Raw genomic sequence first — 19,048 nt, forward strand, 5'->3', positions numbered from 1 at the left:
AGCGCACATGCCCAGGCTGCAGGCTCGATCCCCAGCGTGGGGCATGCAGGAGGCAGCTGATCAATGATTCTCTCCCATCAACGATGTTTCTATCTCTCTCTCCCTGTCCCTTCCTCTCACTGAAATAAATAAAAACATGTTTTAAAAAAAGAAACACACAAACTCTGAGAATGAGGGCCCGAGGCGGCTGTGGACCCCAAGGAACCAGCCCTCCCAGGACTTCCCACCTCGCACAGTCCTCTCCTTACATCTGGGCTGGGGCTCGGACTGGCTTTGACAAGAGAATTCAGGGCAAGTCGTGCTGGGCCAGGTCCAGGGCTGAGCCCTAAAAGGCCGGGGAGCGCCTGCTTTGTGCTCTTGGGAGCCCGGAGCAGTCCAGCTGCCCTCGCAGGAACTACTCCCCAAAGGGGGGCCTCTGGGAAGGAAGAGAAGCCCAGCCCGGCCGCCGCCCCAGGCCCGCAAGCACACAGGGACCACCGGCCAGGCCAACTGAAGGCCCTCACCCCGAGCCCAGCCCACGGAACGGGGAGAAATCATAATAAAACCATGAAAGGCTGCTCTCCACGACTAGGTTCTGGGTGGCTTTCTACAGCAATAGGTACAAAGAGGTCTTCTTTGGGACAAGGGACATATAGGAAGCTAAAGAGCTTGGGCCAGACAAAGGCTCAACCTTACTGCCGTGGTTGTCAGGCCCGGGCCTGTTCGCGCACCGACTGGATAAAAGAACCAGTGGGCTAGTAACGATGCAGAGCGCAAGGCCGAGTCTCTGACAATCCCCGCTCTCTCCGCCCCAGCCCCAAAGTGACGAGTTAAACGAAACAGAATAATGTGTAAAAAGTAGCATCCAGCCTGGCACTTGGGAAGCGCTCAAAAATGCTTATGAGTTCCTCCGTGCACTGTTTAAAAATTGATTTGAGAGAGAGAGAGAGAGAAAAGGGGGGGGGGGAGAGGGGAGAGAAACATCGATCTGGTGTTCCACTTATGTGTGCATTCACTGGTTGATTCTTGTATGTGCCTGACCGGGATCAAACCCCCAACCTTGGCCTATCGGGACGACACTCTGACCAACTGAGCTCCCGGGCCAGGGCCCTGCGTGCACTCTTAAAGCGGTGACGGGAGCACGGACATACCCATTCAGAGGCACTGTAGTGAAACAGTTAAGACTGTTCTGGAACCAAGCAGTCTGGGTTCCAATCCTGGCTCCGACAACCACGAATTGTACAGCCACCGACAACCTACTCAACTCTTCGATGCCTCAGAATGAGGCTAACAGTGCGGGCCCCACAGGACTCTTAGGATTAAGTGAGTTAACGTTAAGGGGTTAGAAGGTGCCCGGCAGGTGGTAAGGACTAGGTAATGGTTAGGGTTGTCCTACATCTTGGGTTCAGTCTGTTACACTTAGCTTCTACGCTCCAGTAGTCACAGCATTAACCTTTAAAGATTTCAAAACGGAGAAATTACCCATCAGGATAATTAAATGCCATTTTTAGTCTCTTTTCTCTTTTCTTCTAGATTTCTCCCCAAAAGAGTCAGATCAAAACTCAATAGTCTTTGGTGAAGTCTTAGAAAAGTTAGCAACTCATTGTGAGAAGGGAACCAAGAAAAGTGACAAGTCACATGTGTGCACAATTACAAAGCAAACACGCTGAGACTGAGACGCTGGGGTGCTGAGGAGAGCAAGGGGCAGGGCGTGTCGCCCAGGCCCCTTAGCCTTCGGCTTGGGGACCCTCCCCTGTACAGGGCTCCCATTACCCGGCCCAGGCCTGTCGCACCCACCACCGGCCCCACCCCTGGGGGCAGGAGGAGTAAATGAGATGGAACATCCCTAAGGCGCTGGGCAGAGGTCAGGAAGTCTCTCTCTCTCCTTACAGTATCTCACTTTGTGCAATAACCTTTTCCATTTCCGAACATTTCAAATCAGCCAGGACTCCGTTCCTGCCGGCCAGCAGGGCCCCTGCAAGGACCTTTTATGAGTGCTAACAAGAAGCAGATTTTCTCTAAGAAACTGAAGAATCAGACAACTCTCCAAAATAGCTCAGTCCATTCAATAGAATCCTCTTTGGAAACAAAACAAAAAAGACCCGACCGCCGCCTGCACCCCGGCCCACGGGTCGCTGCTGCGGAAGACAGACGGGCACAAAGGCGTGCAGGCCTGTGATGCCCGTGGGGGCGGAGGACTGGCTGCTGGGACCCCAGGACTCCCTCTTGTCTGTTCTGACCCCCTCCCCAGTTTCTACGCTTTACAAAGGGCTTAGAAGTTGTATTTCTGGCACAAGCGACTCTTCCAGCCACCGCTGGGTTGGGCCAGATTTAGCCTGAGGATCGGCGGGCGACCGAGCCCACGCAGTGCCTGCAGGGAGATGCCAGGCTGCCCCAGCTGCTGACTGGCCCCAGGGCTGCGGGCTCGGCCAGGGGGCTCTACTTGTGATAAAGGGTCTCCCCTCCTCCAGCCCTCGTTCCGCCCCATAACCAGGGTCTCCACAGGAGGGAGGGAGAGGGAAACGAAGGGCCCTGGAGAGGAGCCGCGAGGAGATCCTGGGACCACCTGGCCCTGGGCTCCCGGGGCTGCTGGGAACCGGAGCTCCCGCGTCTGCCTGGGGTTAATGCTTCAGGGTCAGCAGTACAGACGGGAGGTTGCTGGTCATGGCGAGGACACCGGGAGAGGTTGGCGGCCAGCCTGCGGGCCCACGGCGCAATCAGTCCAGCCCCTCCCACCAAGGTCTACCCCGGCCGCAGGGTTCTGGGCGAGGTACCAGGACTACTGCCGATTTCCGAACACTCACAGGCACACCGCCCTGGGCTGTTCTGCTGGTCCCCCCCATGACCCCCATGCAGCCTTAGGAGGAGTGATGGGGAGCCCCGGAGGGGAGGTACCCCACCACCCGACTTCCTAAGGTGAGAAGCCTCCCTTCCCTTTCTCCCTCCGCAGGTGGGATTCACACCAACGAGGCAGGGCTGGGGCCAAAACACAAACCTGCAGCGGGCCTCCCTGCCGGCGTCTTGGCCGCTTGTATTTACAAAGTCCCCTATCACTCACCTCTACTGGGACCAGCCTGGGACCCTCTCGCCCCTCAGCTGCCTCCAAGCCTGTCCCGTCCTGAGGCAGACTGCTCCCCACGGCTTGGCTGCTGCCCCCGCCAGGAATGCCCTCGCCCGCCCTGGGCTCCCATCACCCGGCCCAGGCCCGAGCCAGCAACTGTCCACCGCTCCCGGGGGACGAGAGCCCAGCAGTTCCGGAACAGCGCTCTGAGGGCAGCGTCCTGGGTCTCGGGGCCCAGGCCTGGGCTCTGCCCAGCACAGGGGTGTAAACAAGTCTGCTCGTGCCCAACGTGAAACACGGGGACAGTGAGGTGTCTGCGATGAACACGCTGCAGGTCTTACTTCCCTTCAGAGCCCCCAGGCACCCGAGAGGACTCGAAACGCAGGCTTACTGCACAGACACGTGGATGGGAACTGCTTCCATGCGACGGGTCAGGGTGGCCGCGGCCTTGAACCCTAAGCCACCCGGTCCAGGATGTGCGGGCTGGGCCCGAGGGGTGCGAGCGGGTGCGTGCCAGCACTGAGGGGGTGGGCAGGGTGACCCGACTCCAGGGTGACGTACTTGGGCCCCAGCCAGAAACACGACCAGGCCCATTGGTCTGATACCCACTGAGGTGCCTTCTGGCAGCTACGGCACCGCAGCAGCGACGGCTACAATTAACGTGACGACCGGGTGCCAAGCAGGTTACATGCATCGGCCAAGCCAGACAGCCCGGGGGATTCTCCAGCGTGTAACCACGTGACTGCCAGCAGCGTGCGTGCTCCAGGCCAGGCACCGAGGATGCAGAGAGACACAGCCCCCAGCCTGGGGAGTCATGGTTTGTGGAAGGAAACAGACGAAAAAATAGGCCAGTAAACACAGAGCGGGAGACACCATCCTGCGGACATTAACCCGGCCCTGCGTCAGGACATGTGGGCGAATCCACAACCACAGCCATATTATTTTGTACAAATTACTTAAATTCCCTAAATGCTCCTTTCTTCATCGGTAACAGAGATTAATAATACTTAAATTGAAGACTAACCAGGGCAATTTACATAAAACGCTTACCTTGGGATGAATAAAAATAAAATTAAGTAAATGAATGATGGTTATTGCTCTTTTCGTTAACCGCACGATAATTAGGTAGAATGCACAGATTTAGAGCATGACATCTCCCTGTATTTCTAACTTGTTCTCACATATGCACCTTCGAAACACCCAACCCTGAGGTCCCTTGCTGCACTGATTCGTGACTGGAGGGTCGCCTGGGTGACCTTGTAATTTATTGCCCAAACCAGGGCACCTCTGAGAGTGGACAGAACAGGAACGATTGGTAATCCCACTGGGAGGACAGGGTAAACCAGGTGTACCATTCTGAGCAAGTGGAATTGCCAATCACTTAGTCCATCATTCACAGACCAAGTTCAGGGGCAAAGTCAGCAGCCCTCACTGGGCATCCTTTCTCCCTTTCGCCAAAAGTTTTGGGAGGTGCCACCAACATCGAGACCAGGCCCAGCTAAACTCCGACCTGGATAACAGCCGGCAACGGCACCCCAAATCCCTAAGTGAGGACAGTCCATGTCCACGAACACCAAGCACACACACACACACACACACACACACAGCTCTTCTCAAAACCTGAGTTAGAGTCAGCCCGGGCCCTGGCACCTGTCATCGCCCCTCAGTAGCTGAAGACTCCCAAACGCCCCGCTTACCTGAGGTGCCCCGCACTGTAGAAGCGGGACTCGCCGTCGGTGGAGCGGACCACCTGCAGCGAGAACACGGGCTGCAGCTGCCTGAGCTCCAGCAGGACGATGGCCAGGTAATGGATGAAGAGCAGCGCATCCACCAGCGAGACCGCGTATTGCACGATGCCCTGGTAATTCCGGTCCCGAGAGTCCAAAATGCGGACCCCGTAGAAGAGCCAATAGGAAACCACAAAGAGGAAGATGAGGACCAACAGGAGGGCCCGGAACACGAACACCCGGGGCAGGTCGGCTCTCTGCTTGCGGAAGAAGAGGGCCCAGGTCCCGATGAGCAGGATGAGGAGTTTGAAGGCCACGGAGATGAAGAGTCCCTCGCAGATGGTGCCGCAGGGCTCCAGCTGGTCCCTCCACAGGATGGGGGGCAGCAGGATGAAGGCGATGGGGGTGAGGAAGACTAGGAGTCCGAGCGCCGCGGCCACGGTGAGGCCCAGGTAGCGCTTGCAGTCCAGCCCCACGCTGTCCTCCAAGTCCTTGCTGATCCTGGCGATGTCCTCCTGGGAGATACTGTGCTCCGAGGTGCCGGTGATGGCCGTGGTGGTCTCCCCCCAGTTGTCATCCTGACGGGAGAAAACAACCAGGATGCAGAGCCGCACGCAGCGGGTCGTTCACAAAGGCCACCTGCGGACACGGTGGGTGGGCGGGAGGTCCCACCCGCAGAACCGACCCACCCGCCTGGGCTTCCTAGAACATTGAAGCTTAACGTGTTCAATACAGGACTTTTTAAACTTTAACAATCACCACTGACATTTCTCAAAATGCACTGTATCTATTTACAAACAGAGAGAATGTAATGTGACCCTTTTGTTGGCTTGTTTGGGTGACTCATTATGACATGATTATCACCCCCTCCCTGTTGGAGTCCCCTGAGAGGCTTGGAGGGGCCTGGGGCTATCTGTTCTGCACTAACCAATCCCATTGCTTGTTAGACTAACACAGGAGGGCCCACCTGTGGCACAAGGAGAAAACCCTCCTCCTGTTCTCCTCCACTCATGCCTGGGTCACAAAGGCTACAAGCCCACCTTCTGGAAGTGCCCTCCGGTAGCTCACGCAGCGGAAGGCATCAAAGGGAACTTTCCTTGCTCGGACCAAGGCTTACCTGCAGCGAGGACACACAGTTTTTGGAGCTCCGTGACGTTCCCAAGGCCCATTTAATAAATACCAGCGTCGAGCACTCCCTGGCAACGCTTCTCAAGAAACAAGCTAAGCAAATCCAAGCGACTCTGGCCAGGGCAGCTAGACCTCCTCCCACGACACATGTGCTCCTGGCAAGCTGAACCTCAGGGCCCGGGGGTACCAGGATCTTCACGGCGTGTCTGCCTTTTGCTTTCTTGCTTTCTCTCTTTTTAACTCAGAGGTGGTTTCTAGTTACAGCCAAGAGTCTTCATTGAACAAGACCCAGTTGTCAGGATTTTAAGCAATTTTGCTATTTCGCTGGCAACTCTGACTCCACCCCGAAAAGCAACAACAGAGAAGGAGGCAATGAAAAGCCACATGGAGTCCAGGGGTGGGCCTCAGGGATTCGTGTGTGGGATTTAACTGGGAAAAAAGTCAGACGGAGGGAAATTCATGTGTAAGACACCAACTTAAAAAAATCTAGTTTAACAGCTGACTCAGCAAGATAGAGCGCTCAGGACTGAACAATAACCTCTAACCTAGTAAGGGTAAGAAACTGGATTCACAAAATGCACAGGCCACGGCAAGGCGCGGGGTAGGGGGCGAAGGGCCTGGCCTGTGAAGAGACAGTTCCTCAGTTTGGAAAGCGACTGGAGCCACACACCAGGAGGGAAGGGACCATTTAAGACGAGGAAGCACCCAGGACTCTCGGACATCGCTGGAGGAAGCATAAGGCGCACAAATCGCTCTTGAAAGCCAGCCTGGCACTTCCATAGACATTTAAATGTATGCTTCACTGTATGGCCCAGCAGTTCCACTTCCAGGTTTTTATCAAAATAAATGAAAACATATGTCCACAAAAGACTTGTACGGGAAGGTCCTTCACAGTTTTATTCATCGGAGCCCAAAAATGGTGCAACCCAAATGCCTGTCGTTCAGGAAAACGCGTAACAAATTGTGGGACATTTGTACCCTGGGACACGACTCAGCAAAACTCCCAAAGGAGGAACCTCGGAAACACACCACAGCGTGGAGAAATCTCCAATCATGATGCTGCGTGAAAAAAAGTCTGAATCAAAAGAATGTGATTCCAATGACATGAAATTCTAAAACAGGCAAGACTAATCGACAGGGACAGAAATCAAAGCCGGGCTTGGAGAGGGGGCAGGGGGAGACAGGGAAGAACCTGAGAGAACTTTCTAGAGCAATGGAAATACATTTATCGATAGAAGTATGTGTTATATGGGTTTTATTCAGCTCTTAAAGTTTACCAAACTGTACCCTTTAGTCTGTTCATGTCTCTGTGTATAAATTTATTTCAGTTTTTAAAAAAGAACAAAATCACAAGCAAGGGGGGAAAATTCAAAGATGGCACCTTGCTTCCACACCGGGGTGAGCTCACGGGCTCCCTAAAATAACTGACCTGGCTATGCTCTTAGTGAGGGCGACGCGGGACTCCACACGGTGTACAGGGCCTAGTCTTCGGTTGACACTCAATGCCAAAGCGTTGCTAACTAAATCCCTGTCCATGTTAAGAATGTGTGCACATCTGAGCCTAAAAAATGCAGATGGCTAAAGGGCTGTCTGGTTCAAGTTTGAGGTTCTTGGAACAGAAAGGATCGAAGACCCTCGAATCCATGTTCCTAGAGTTTCAGTGAAGAAGCTGAGGCCCACCAAGGTGACTGCCAAGGTCACATAGCAGCTGAGTACAGCCTCCCAGTGCATTTCCCATCACGTCATCCTGGTGTCAACACCAATAGCTTCCCAATGGAGCTACAAGGCGTAGGGAAGCTGCAAAGAAGAAGTGCCTTTGCACGGGCCATCAGCACCACTGGATCCACATCTAGAAGGAAACGGACCCCTGTGGCACTGAGGGTGGTCCACTCAGGAGTGGCCCCATCCATCCAACCACCCCTCCGACCCTCCAGCCCCCTGGCCCTCCCAGAGCCACGGCGGGCAGTGAGAGAGTGAGGACTACAGACGTTACTCATCCTGGACACACCCCGCCCTCGTCCCGCAGCTGCAGCTCTGGGTCCCAAGGGCACCCTGTCTGCTCTGAGGAGCCCATCTACCTGCTCAGAAATGCACATCTGTGCAACCCCACACGCACACAGAGACTTCTCCACAGTCCTACCTCCTTACAGCTGTGTGTGCACACACCGGGTTATTTGGGGCCCAGGCTGGACATGCATCTATTTCCCAAGCTGGGGAGGGTATGCAAACATGTTTCTGAGTGTAAGCTCAGATGTTTAAGCCAGATGGGCTGCCAGATAGTGGAGGCCCATAGAGAAGACCCCACACAATGTTTTATAAAAATTCATAAATTACCAAAACAGTTGACCCTTGAACAATGTGGGGGTCAGGGACACTGACCCCGGGGCTCCGTCGAAATCTGCATATAACTTTGACTCCCCCAAAACTAAACTACTAGTAGCCTACTGTTGACCAGATGCCTTACCAATAACCCAAAGAATTAAGACACATTTTGTATGTTATATGTATCACATACTATTTTCTAATAATAAAGTAAGTTAGAGAAAATATTATTCAAAAAATCATAAGGATGAGAAAACACATTCCCAGGACTGTCCTTTACTTAATGAAAAAGATCCGTGTGTAAGTGGACCCGCGACAGTTCAAAAGCCACTGTACTTAAAACACTGAGTGAGTTCACATAAAATCCTGATCTCCAGCCTTTCCTAAATATGGCAGGACCCAGGCCCACAGGCAGAGCCCCTGCGCTCCTGAGCAGTGAGCAGCGTCTGGATATAGGAGCTGCTGCTCCCGACGGAGCAAATGCATCCTCCTGTGTCCCAGACCCCTCCCCGCTCACGGCCCTGGCGCTCCCGAGCCACAGACTGCTGCCCATCCCCAACCTGCCCGACACACTTTGGCCTTTTGTGTGTCCCAGGGCCGGTTCGTCCACCTGTGCTTTCCCACCCGGCATCTAAGCACGCGGCCCCTGATCGATTTCATGTCTAGGAGTGATGCTCACTCAGGGCTGCCCTAACCGCCCGCTCTTCTCCCCACAGGACTCGGGGTTTCCGAAAGGAGGGTCCTTTCCTCTTGTATCCTGTTCCCCTTGCAGTGAGTCTCCAGACACTGAGCCCACACTTCTCCCTCCTCTGCCCCGGTGTCAGCCGAGCTGGCTTCTTTCCAACACGACTCATAGCAGGCCCACCCGCCACACTTCGGAAGCGCCCGCAAGCTGGCCAATGGCAGCACAGGCTGCCCGTAAGACCAACAAGAAACCACAGGACACAGATAAACTAGTTAACATGCTGGAAAAATAAAGGTAAAAGCCCAAGAGAACCTACCGCTACAAGACTTAGGAAAACATTTACCGAAAAGAGCCCCGATGGAGGGGCCGTGTGCTTACAGACCACCCTGGACCCTCACCTGAACTTCCTCCGTCCGCGTGGAGTCGTTCCCCAGCAGGGGCTCCCCGGTGGGCGCCTGGATGGTGACAGCCTTTTCGGATCCTCTGCCATCTTTGCTTCGGGGTGATTTGTGCCTCTCTCTATTTCTCTCCCTGAAAAACAACAACAAAAAAACTCATCAGCTAGCACATTTATCTCATGTTAATTAACTCTCATCTCTTCCAAATATATTGTAAATTTCACTTTGAATTTAGGAAAATTACACACACACACACACACTGGCAATACCCACCGACCGCCACTCCTCCTCCCCCACAAGGAGTAGGTTGATTTTAGCATTTTCTTCCTGCTATTCCAGGACCCCAAACAAAGACTGTGACACCTCCATCAACAGTGATCATATTTTTTCAAAGCCTAACTGCGAATTTCAGAATCTGTGGAGCTAAGGCACATTGTTATGGTAAAATGACGGCCTCGCTTTGGCTATAATTTGACTGAACTTATTTTCTGGGCCCCGCCTCTGCCCTGATTCTGATTTTGATTGGGACAACACTGCAAAATCGTCAAGCTTTGCTCCGTCCAAAAAAATCTGGGACACACTGTCACCCTACACCTTTTGGACAAGAAGAAAGGAAATTCTAAACCAGCACAGAGAATCATTTACTCCTCATTCCTACAACTTCAAACTAAAAGTCATTCCCACAGGGTCCAGCTGAACTCAAAGACAGCCACAGAAACAAACAGAAGCTGGGACAAATGATGCCAAGGTGTGTGTGTGTGTGTGTGTGTGTGTGTGTGTGTGTGTGTTCAGGTGTCCAAAGGACAACAGGCTGCTGGGTGATATTAATCCTGGGTGGTCTCCCCGGGCGACTGTGAGCACCTGCTGTGGGTCAGTTGTGAAACTGCAAAAAGAATCAATCGCTGTGCCAACCTCAGAGGTCACAGCCTGGACATCAACCACCCCGACTGGGAACAGTCAACGCAACCCAAGGAGCCAAGAGCGAGTTCCCTCAACCTCCTGTCCACAGGCCGCCGTGACATCAGCCCTCCCTCCTCCAACCACTGTCCTCACTCCCAGGTCTCCAGGCGGGACAGAAGCATGGCACCGCTGACCCTGGGGACCCTTCGGTGCTGCCCCTACTATAGGTGGAGTCTTGCACAAGTTACTCAATCTCCGAAGGCCTCCGTTTCCTGCTCTGTGAGATGGGGCTAATGATACCACCAAAGAGGTTGTGCAGGCAGAGCTGAGGACAGGGGTGTGGCGGTAGGTGTAGCTACTATCATTATGGCTAGTACTCTTAGCCGAGGGCAAAGTGTGTACCTTGGCAGAAAGAGTTGTAAAATGAGCCATCAACACACCCTCACACCCCTTCCCGCCCCCACAGCACACCTTCCATTAATCTACTACTTAGCTAACAACACCACATGCAGGAGTCCTGTTCAAACTCCTACCTTATCAGGACGGCCCGAGGATCAGCATGGGCTAAGCCCTTCAAAGAGCTGGGAGGCTTCTGACTCTTTCGTGATAGCGACTCTAATCTCTAAGTTACTTACATCTATTGTAAATCAGAGTCCAGCAATAGATGTGTTCTGGTCAACTCGGCTCATGTCAGCCAGGCAACCGGGGAAACAGCCCAGAGATCTGAGAGTCACTGCCAATCACTCCGCTCCACGCCCACCCCACTTCTTAGAGCACTTTACTGAGTGCGCGGTGGTATTAATGTCATTCTACCCCAACAATAACCTTGAGGCCAGTATTACTATCCCCATTTTACAGACGAGGAAACTGAGGCTCAAAGAGTTGAAGTGACTTCCCAAAGTCACAGTCCGTGGCAGAGGGGGATCGGAACCCAGGCCTGCTCCCTGCCTCCACTGATACCCACTATGCTGCACTGATCTGAGAAGCCTTAGGAGATTTTGCAGCATGAACATTCCTACTGCCCATCCCCTCACCCTATACCTGAGGAACTAGCACAGCTGGGAATATGCCTCTGAAGCTACTGCTAGGAGTCACCATGGGCTGTGGCCTAGGACAGCACAACGCGGAGTGGGTGGCCAACACTCTGCCCAAAACAATCACTTGCAAAGGACTCACTGTGAGACCCACAAACAACCAGGGAGATCCCCACCTGGCAGGGTGAACTGCTCCCTCGAAGTCTAGAACCACTGCTCCCAGGGTCCCCCGCCTCCAGGCCAGACCAGGAGCCTCCTGTCCGATTTCACTCTTGTTCCCTTTCCCCACCCGCTCTCATCTCTGTCGCTCTCTCTGCCATCAGCCACCTCACATGCAGGCCTCACCCATCCACCTCGTCGCCGGTCCCATGGGTCAAATCCTGCGACGGCACAGATTCCAGCGGAAAGCAACATTCTTCACCGAGTGTGGCTGCCCCAGGCAGACAGCAGGTGGGGACCCAGCAGGCTGGCAACAGCCTCCCAGGGACCCGCCATCACTCCAACCGCACCCACAGCACCCAGAGAGGCGCGGCGGCCTCAGCGCCTCTGGTCCCATCGGGGTAAGCCAGAGAAGAGCCATCTGATCACCTAGGAGGGTTTCTCATCCCCAGAGCCAGAAACCCCAGACCAGCGCTTCTCAGAACCCAGTGCAGAGAAGCCGCGGGGTGCGGGTGTGGGTGCAGACTCGCTGGCGCCACCCTCAGAGGATTCCTCTGGAAGGGAGACAACAGGAATTGCATTTTCCACCAGCGCCCCAGGTGACCCAGGAACCGTTCCCCAAGGCTCTCCCACCACCTGCCCCTGGGGAAGGGGCTGTTGGACGAGCTGCTTGGAAGTCGGCCTGTCGGGGAAGTGTCCTGTATACAGCAGGGGCTCGCTCATGGGTGTGACACTCAGCTGTACGGTGTCCCAATGTCCAGCGGCTGCTTTATTAAACCAGCACTGGGTGGAGGCGGCTGGGAGGAGGGCTCAGGGCAGCGTGCGTGGGACAGAGGGACGCAGGGCAGCACGCATGGGACAGAGGGACACAGGACAGCAGGCATGGGACAGAGGGACACAGGGCAGCGGGCATGGGACAGAGGGACACAGGACAGCGGGCATGGGACAGAGGGACACAGGACAGCGGGCATGGGACAGAGGGACACAGGGCAGCGGGCATGGGACAGAGGGACACAGGACAGCGGGCATGTGACAGAGGGACGCAGGGCAGTGTACATGGGACAGAGGGACACAGGGCGAGACCTTCCTCTGCACAGTCAAGTGAGTGTAACGATCGTCCTAGCAGCTCAGCCTGGGCCGAGTTGTGCTGTCCTTGTGTCAAGGGAGCAAGGACTGCCCTACGGCTTTTAGGGAAAGCAGGGTCCTGAAAGCCTGCTCCGGAGGGTCTCTGAGCCGGTGCTAAAGAGCAAAGTCCAACACCGGCCAGCGCTTCCCTTACAGAGCTGCAAGCCACAGTGCGGCTGCCTCAACGCCCATCCCAACAGCGCCCAATGCCCTAACTCCAGGAAAGTGCCCAGCGCCCCCTGGGCAGGGCTCCCAGTGAGGACCATCGGGGGATGCAAACAGGAGACAGGGAAGGCGACCAAACCCGAGAGAAACGCGTGCACCCTGGGGTGTTCGCAGCTCCGCTTGAGCGGGCCGGGTCACCTGTGTGCCTGCCTTTGCCGAGCAGGGGTGTCACACAGGAATCCGGTGTCTTTATCGCCGAGTCTGTTTCCATGCAACAGCTGCCTGTGTGAGTCAAGATAAGCGCATCTGTGCACGTGTGCGCGCGAGAGGGGCGGGCGGAGGAGGCAAGGGCACGCATGAGGCCCCGGGCATGGGTCTGTGCCCTGCGCGTGTGTGAACGCACCTACTGAGGGCGCTTCTGCAGCTGAGCCCTTGGCGGTGGCTGCAAACCCCTGGCCCCCCAGCCAGGATCCCTGGCGAGTCCCCCCCCGGGTCCCACTCAGTCGGCATTTCCTGGGAAAGATGATTTGGCGCTGTGTCTGCTGTTTGTCTTTCTATTTGGGGAAAGCCGGCCCCACCGGGGACTCCTCCCTTTCCTTCTCCACCACCACCCACTAGCTGCCCTTTCTGTCTGCTGACGGCTGGGGCCCGGCTGCTTCCTCTCCCACTGACTCTGTGGCCTGGGAACAAAGCCACCCGTCCCCCACCGCTCCACAGCCCTCTTCTGGACAATGCGTTTTAGCGTATCAGTCACATGAGTTACCCTTCATTTCCTTTTCTTTTTTCCCTGCCAGTTACTCTTGCACAGCCCAGGGGAGAGGGCGGGCTTCCCAAGGGCCAACCAGTGGGCCTGAGCCTGCCTACAGCACCCACTAGCCTTGTAACCTCAGGCAAATCGTGGTGCCTCTGGGCCTCAGTCTTACCACCTGGGGAATGGGGGTACCACTGCCCACGGTGCTGGGAGGGCTGGGAGGATGCGGGGTGAGGACCGACGTCCTAGCGGGCACTCTGCAAGTGGTCCTGAACAAGGCCGGCCGCTGCTGTACTGAACTCAGGGAACTGGGGCTCCGAACCCAAAGGTTTGGCGAGGCCGGCCCACCCCATTTTCCCAGCAAGTTAACTGACACCCTCTGGAGAGGGCAGACATCGCAAAACCAGCGCACTGACCTCTTTGCTAGGAAAGAGTCACCTGTTGTCTGCTTGGAACCCAGGTGCCCTCCCTAGTTAACCACGGTGTCCCCGTGCACCCCAAGTTTGGTACACTGACTATTCCTCTCCGGTGAAAGGTCTAGTGAAATTACCCCAAGAGCAAGGCTCGCCCCTCTCCTCCGCTTCCATCCCATTCCCCTCGAGTCCTGAGCAGGGCGGCCTGCACAGGGACACTGCTGGGTGGCAGTCTCTCTGCTGGCCCCGGGGCCGGCTGGCAAGGCCGTGGAGGGTGCTGTTACGGCCTCACCGGCTGTCGCCTGCTCCACAGTGACACACCCCACGGGCCCTCAGACAGAGAATCACCATAGGTGGGCGATGCTCATTCTAAATAAAGAGCCAGAGTGACCCATAAATCTTTAATGGCCAACCCTTCTCCCGCAGCTTTCCCTGAGCAGGCGCTCGGTAACATCCCCTGATTAATTTATTAAACGCGTCAGCTTGTATCAGCGTTTGCGAAGTACTTTCCACGTGAGCCCTAGAGGTACTGAGGGTCCTACGTGCTCTTTTCATGCAAAGTTACAGTCTTTTAATTTTTCGCACGGGCATGGCAGTCCTGGATCAATTTCTGGGGCCCCAAGAGGCCTGAGGACATAGCAGAGCAGGGGCCCTGACGCATGACAGTCAGGACACGCGTGTAGATAAAGGACACTGGACGGTCCCTCCTCAGAAGGCTGCAAGGTGTCCCCCTTATTCAGCTCCGAACACCACGGGGACCCCAAGTTCCAGCTCCATCACTGTGGTGTGGGGAAGCGAAGCTTGGCCCATGGATGAGGAATTGCTTTTTCCAGACAGGTCCAAAGATGTGCTATTTTGAAAGAGCTGTTTCTAGTATGTATTTTTAACTAATTTGATATGTTTACCCACTGGGTGAAGTCTGTGATGACACTGTTATCACGGGAGCCTTACCTGGCCTTCAATGCAACTTTCCCCCCAAATTCTTAGGTTTATAACAGCCATACATGAAAACTCAGAAAATTATGGAAGTTTAAGAAAAAATATCCCCACGATCCTAATAATCCCAGAGACGGATTCAGATCCCTAATAACCCCATAGATGGGCACAGTCAATACATTAACATTCATCTTATCACAAGAACATAGAGCTACGATAACATACAAAGTTGTGAATCTTGTTTTTTACAACATAGCCTCATGAACATGTTTTCATGCCGTTAAACAATCTTTGCTAACCGTCCTTTCACTCTTTTGTTCCATTCATATTTTTAATGGCAAAAGACACACTGGGCAAAGACCGAATGAGGACAGAAAGATAACGGAGACATGAGTCTTCCGTCAGTCACCGTCTGTGTCCCGCCCCTTCCCTGTGGCGGACACGCCTGGCGGCCGGAAGAGCGTCCTTCCGGACCTTTCTGCGGGTGTATCTGCATCCAGCTGCGTGTAGGAGGACCTTCTCAGTCAGGGGGCACCGCTACGGTCACCTTCCCAGGTCATGCGGGGCTGGACCACAGGGGGCCTCAGGGCAGTGGCCAGTTGTGGCCTTTGACTCTGGGGCTTAAATGCCAAGGCCATTCATTGCATTAATGCAGCCACTGGTCAGCGACCTCCTACTGTGTGCTGTGCTCAATGCTTAGCCTCATGGAACCCTCTCCACAGCACTGTGAGGAGGGTCCTGCTATGCCCATTTCACAGGTGAGCCTGAGAAAGTGGCAGCACCGTAATTTTGCCAACTTCATCCCCTCGTTCCTGACATGCCAAACACTCAGTAGGTCTGCAGTACAGCAGGCTCGGTGGGTGAACAGCCCCATCTGCTCAGAGTGGGGGTTAGCCCCCAGTACCTAGGACAGCGATTTCAAAAGCCAAATGGACACGAGGCCAATCCCACTTCATTGCACAAGCCTCGTGTCAAATGCAAAATGGACCCTGAGTCAGCAGCTCTGGCTGCAAAGCAACAAATTAACATGCTTTTTCAAATTTTCATTTCCATTCTTGGCAAAGCTGTGGAGAACTGCCATCTATGAGAAGGACTTGGAAATGGGAAAACATTTCCACTGCAGAGAGAAACTCTCGTTTAAAATCAATTGTGAGAAATTAAGGTCATCAGCGGTAATGGAAGCAATAAAACGCAATTTGGTGGCGTGGTTACGCCCCACACCAGTTAAATGCTCCGTAAGCTCGGCTTCTCACGCACCAGGGACTGAGCCACGGGCACCCGCAGCCCTGCACCCTGCCAGTCTCCCCAACAAGGAAAAGTGGAGCCATCCACCGCTTACGTACCCCTGCCTGTGGGATTTCTTCGAATGACCGGAATAGTAAGAATATCCAGAATACGTGGACTCGGTATCCATAGCAATGGCCAGCTCGCTCTGGATGAAGGAGCAGGTGTTGTTTCTCCGGCGAGGTAGAGCGTTTCACCAGCGGGGTTCCTGACACCTCAAAGGGCCTGGGAATCGAGGAGCCACTCGTCCACAGGAACAAATTCTGGGGAAAAGGGGAGAAAACAGCTATCAGCCTTCAAAGCCAACCTGCAGGGCCGGAGCGTAATGAGAGCAGCGCCTCCTTCTCCTCCTCCGGGGTCTCCATGCTCAGGCAGCAACAAGCTTCCCGGGCATCTGGGAGGGAGACAGGTAGGTGACAGTCAAGCCACGCCCCGGCCACAGCAGCAGGAAAACCGGAGGCAGGTGAGACCTGGCCCTCGGCCATTTCCCGGATACAGCCCAGCCCCCACAGGTTCAGGCTGGGGGTAGTGGCTTCCCACAGCCCTGACACGATACCCAGCCCCCACTGCCAGTTTGCTGGTTACAAAAACAATACCCAGGAACGTCACTTTAAAGGGATTTGCTCATAGTTTCCAAAGGCCGATCTAAAAGGGGAAAAAAGTTCTGTCTCTTTAATCCAGGAACCCAAATTCCTGAGAATTTATCTTAGGGAACTAATTTCTTTTTTAAAGAAAAGTTATAATTACCGCATTGTCTGTAGTAGTAAAAAGCTAGAAACCATCTAAGTGCCCCAACACAGAGGAATAGGTTTATCCACCCAAAGAAATACCACAGAGCTGGTTACAATGATAATGATGAAGAGTAGAGATGTTTATGATGGCGTGGCTACTGTACAAAGCAGGCTACCGGGTTGTGGCGACCACCGAATGCACACGGCAGTTACAACCCTATAAAACCACGCGGGTAGACACGGGATGAGGAGCGACATCAGAGAAAGGGAGCAAGTGATTGATGAGTTGCAGGCTCTTCGCTCTTCTCCCACATTTGCATTAGATGCCGCTTGGCAATAAAAATAAATGAGAAACATTTCCAAGTAAATTCCTGAGCCCCACACGCCAACTTCTAGAACACCCTGGATCTGAGAGTGGCGCCTCTCCCTTGCACCCATCACCCCAGAGCTGGGCTCCTCCTTCCAGGGCCCTGGAAGCTCACACTGCAAACAGCCAGTGAGAGAAGGGCCAGGAAAGACAGAGGACCCGCAAATGCCATGCCTTTGTCCCTGGGGGGGGGGGGGGAGGCCGGGGAGCAGGCCAGGCTCCTGGCCCCAGCAACCACCACCCCACCACCCTCAAAGGGCGAGCTCCCCTCCAGGGACCCATACCTTGCCTCCCTGGCCCTGGGTACCGTGACTGGTCCTTTCCATCCTCCTCCGCCATCAAGGGGCCAGGTGAGAAGAGGGAGACCCGGTTCTAGCAGACCTCTCCCCTGCCTAGTACAGCCTGGGATTGGCCATTGGCCTCGAGCGTGTTTCCTCAATTGTCCAACCAACCAGCCACCATCTTCCCGGGGTTGATCTGAAGACGTAAGCAGATGCAGTATCCGGAGCCGGGTGCCAATCCAGGTCTCACTGGCTTATTAGCTGTGTGACCTCAATCATAGTACTAACCTCTCTGAACCTGCATCCATAAAAGGTATATAACAGGGCTGCTGGGAGGAGGGAAGAGCTACACGTGTGAACGCTCCCAGCCGTGGCTCCAAATACTGGACCAACGAAAGTCGTGACTCCCAGGATGCCCGTCCCGGGTCCAAAACCTGACGCCCTCCTGTCTTTCTCAGGAGAAGGAAAGCTGTGGGCAAGGAGCAGGCAGAGCAGTGCCCAGGCGGTCTTCCCCCCCCCCCGGAGGCTGGCCTGCAGTCAGGTGGCCCTGGGCTGGCATCTCAGCCCACCCGTGGCTAAGGCGCTGCCACCTGAGCAGGGCAGGCTCCCCAGGGAGCCTCGGGCCTCCTCGTCCCTGAAGGAGAAATCAGCAGCCTATTTTCTGGGATGACTGTGAATGTGAAAACAGATGACAAATGTTGTAGGCATTTTGAAAAAAGGTTAGTTCTGCTCTCGGACCTACCCCCACTTTTCCAGCCCGCTCATCGTTTTTGCTCCCTCCTCTGCCTCCCACCATTTTCACGAGCAATTTCCACGGCTTTCAGCACCTCAGATTCTCACTCCTTTCTGCTCGGGGCTCTGCTGCGTGTTACCTGGCAGCCACCGGCATCGGGAGGTGGGCCAAGCTCGCAGGCCTGCCCTGAACCAGCCTCCTTCCCCGAAGGCCCTTCGCCCTGCTCTCCGCTGACCCGCGGGCTCCACCGCCGGCGCTTCGCCCAGAACCCTGACTGCCGCTCCTCCGTCCAGAATGCACACCCACAACGCCTGCCCTTTCTTTGCCTCCCAAACCCGGAATTCCTGATGGCCCTTTCCAGCCCAACTTCTAGCTTAACACCTGCTGCCAGGGGGTCTCAGGGGCAGGCGGCCCAGGCCCCGCAGACCCGGCTGGCCCCGTCCAGGCTTCCTGGCCATGACTCCGAGGGGCACACGCTCACCTCGCCGGGCTTGTTTCTCCCCCTGTAACACGAGGCCATTTCATTCGATCACCTCTTCGGGCGGGCGGTTCTGAGCATCCACAGAGACTCCCTACGTGACGCCTCTGGCACCTGGTAACGCACGTGTCATGCCTCTCCCCCCTCTGCCAGCGGACGCCATTCTTCATCCTCATTAAAAATCCTGGCCGTCCATTAGGGCAACTCCAGGCACGTCCCGCCGAGGAAATCCTGTGTTTCTCTCTCTCCCTCTCCCTTCTGCTCTCTTTGGGAAAAGGCTGTACCCAACCTACCAGCCGCCCTTGTCCAGTTTCTCTCCCACAATTCCAGCCTGTACCTATCACAGGGGGGTCTGCAGGTGCTGCCACACCCCCGACTGTCACCGTGATCC

The 19,048-nt window shown here is 55.0% G+C and overlaps 1 protein-coding gene across 1 annotated transcript in view; it reads right to left on the reverse strand.

Annotated features, from left to right (window-relative positions):
* The window catches only part of LOC102443105 (vang-like protein 1), a 32,851-nt gene extending 15,966 nt beyond the window's left edge, over positions 1-16,885 (reverse strand). Inside the window, exons 1-3 of the mRNA XM_023757012.1 lie at positions 16,127-16,885; positions 9,301-9,433; positions 4,738-5,345 (exon numbers count right to left, since the gene is read on the reverse strand). Coding sequence (XP_023612780.1) covers positions 4,738-5,345; positions 9,301-9,433; positions 16,127-16,197 — 812 coding nt within the window. The 5' untranslated portion in view covers positions 16,198-16,885. The remainder of the gene's footprint in view (positions 1-4,737; positions 5,346-9,300; positions 9,434-16,126) is intronic.
* Positions 16,886-19,048: the final 2,163 nt, after the last annotated feature.

This window comes from Myotis lucifugus, unplaced genomic scaffold, assembly GCF_000147115.1.
Source record: "Myotis lucifugus unplaced genomic scaffold, Myoluc2.0 scaffold_101, whole genome shotgun sequence".
NCBI classification, from domain to species: Eukaryota; Metazoa; Chordata; class Mammalia; order Chiroptera; family Vespertilionidae; genus Myotis; species Myotis lucifugus.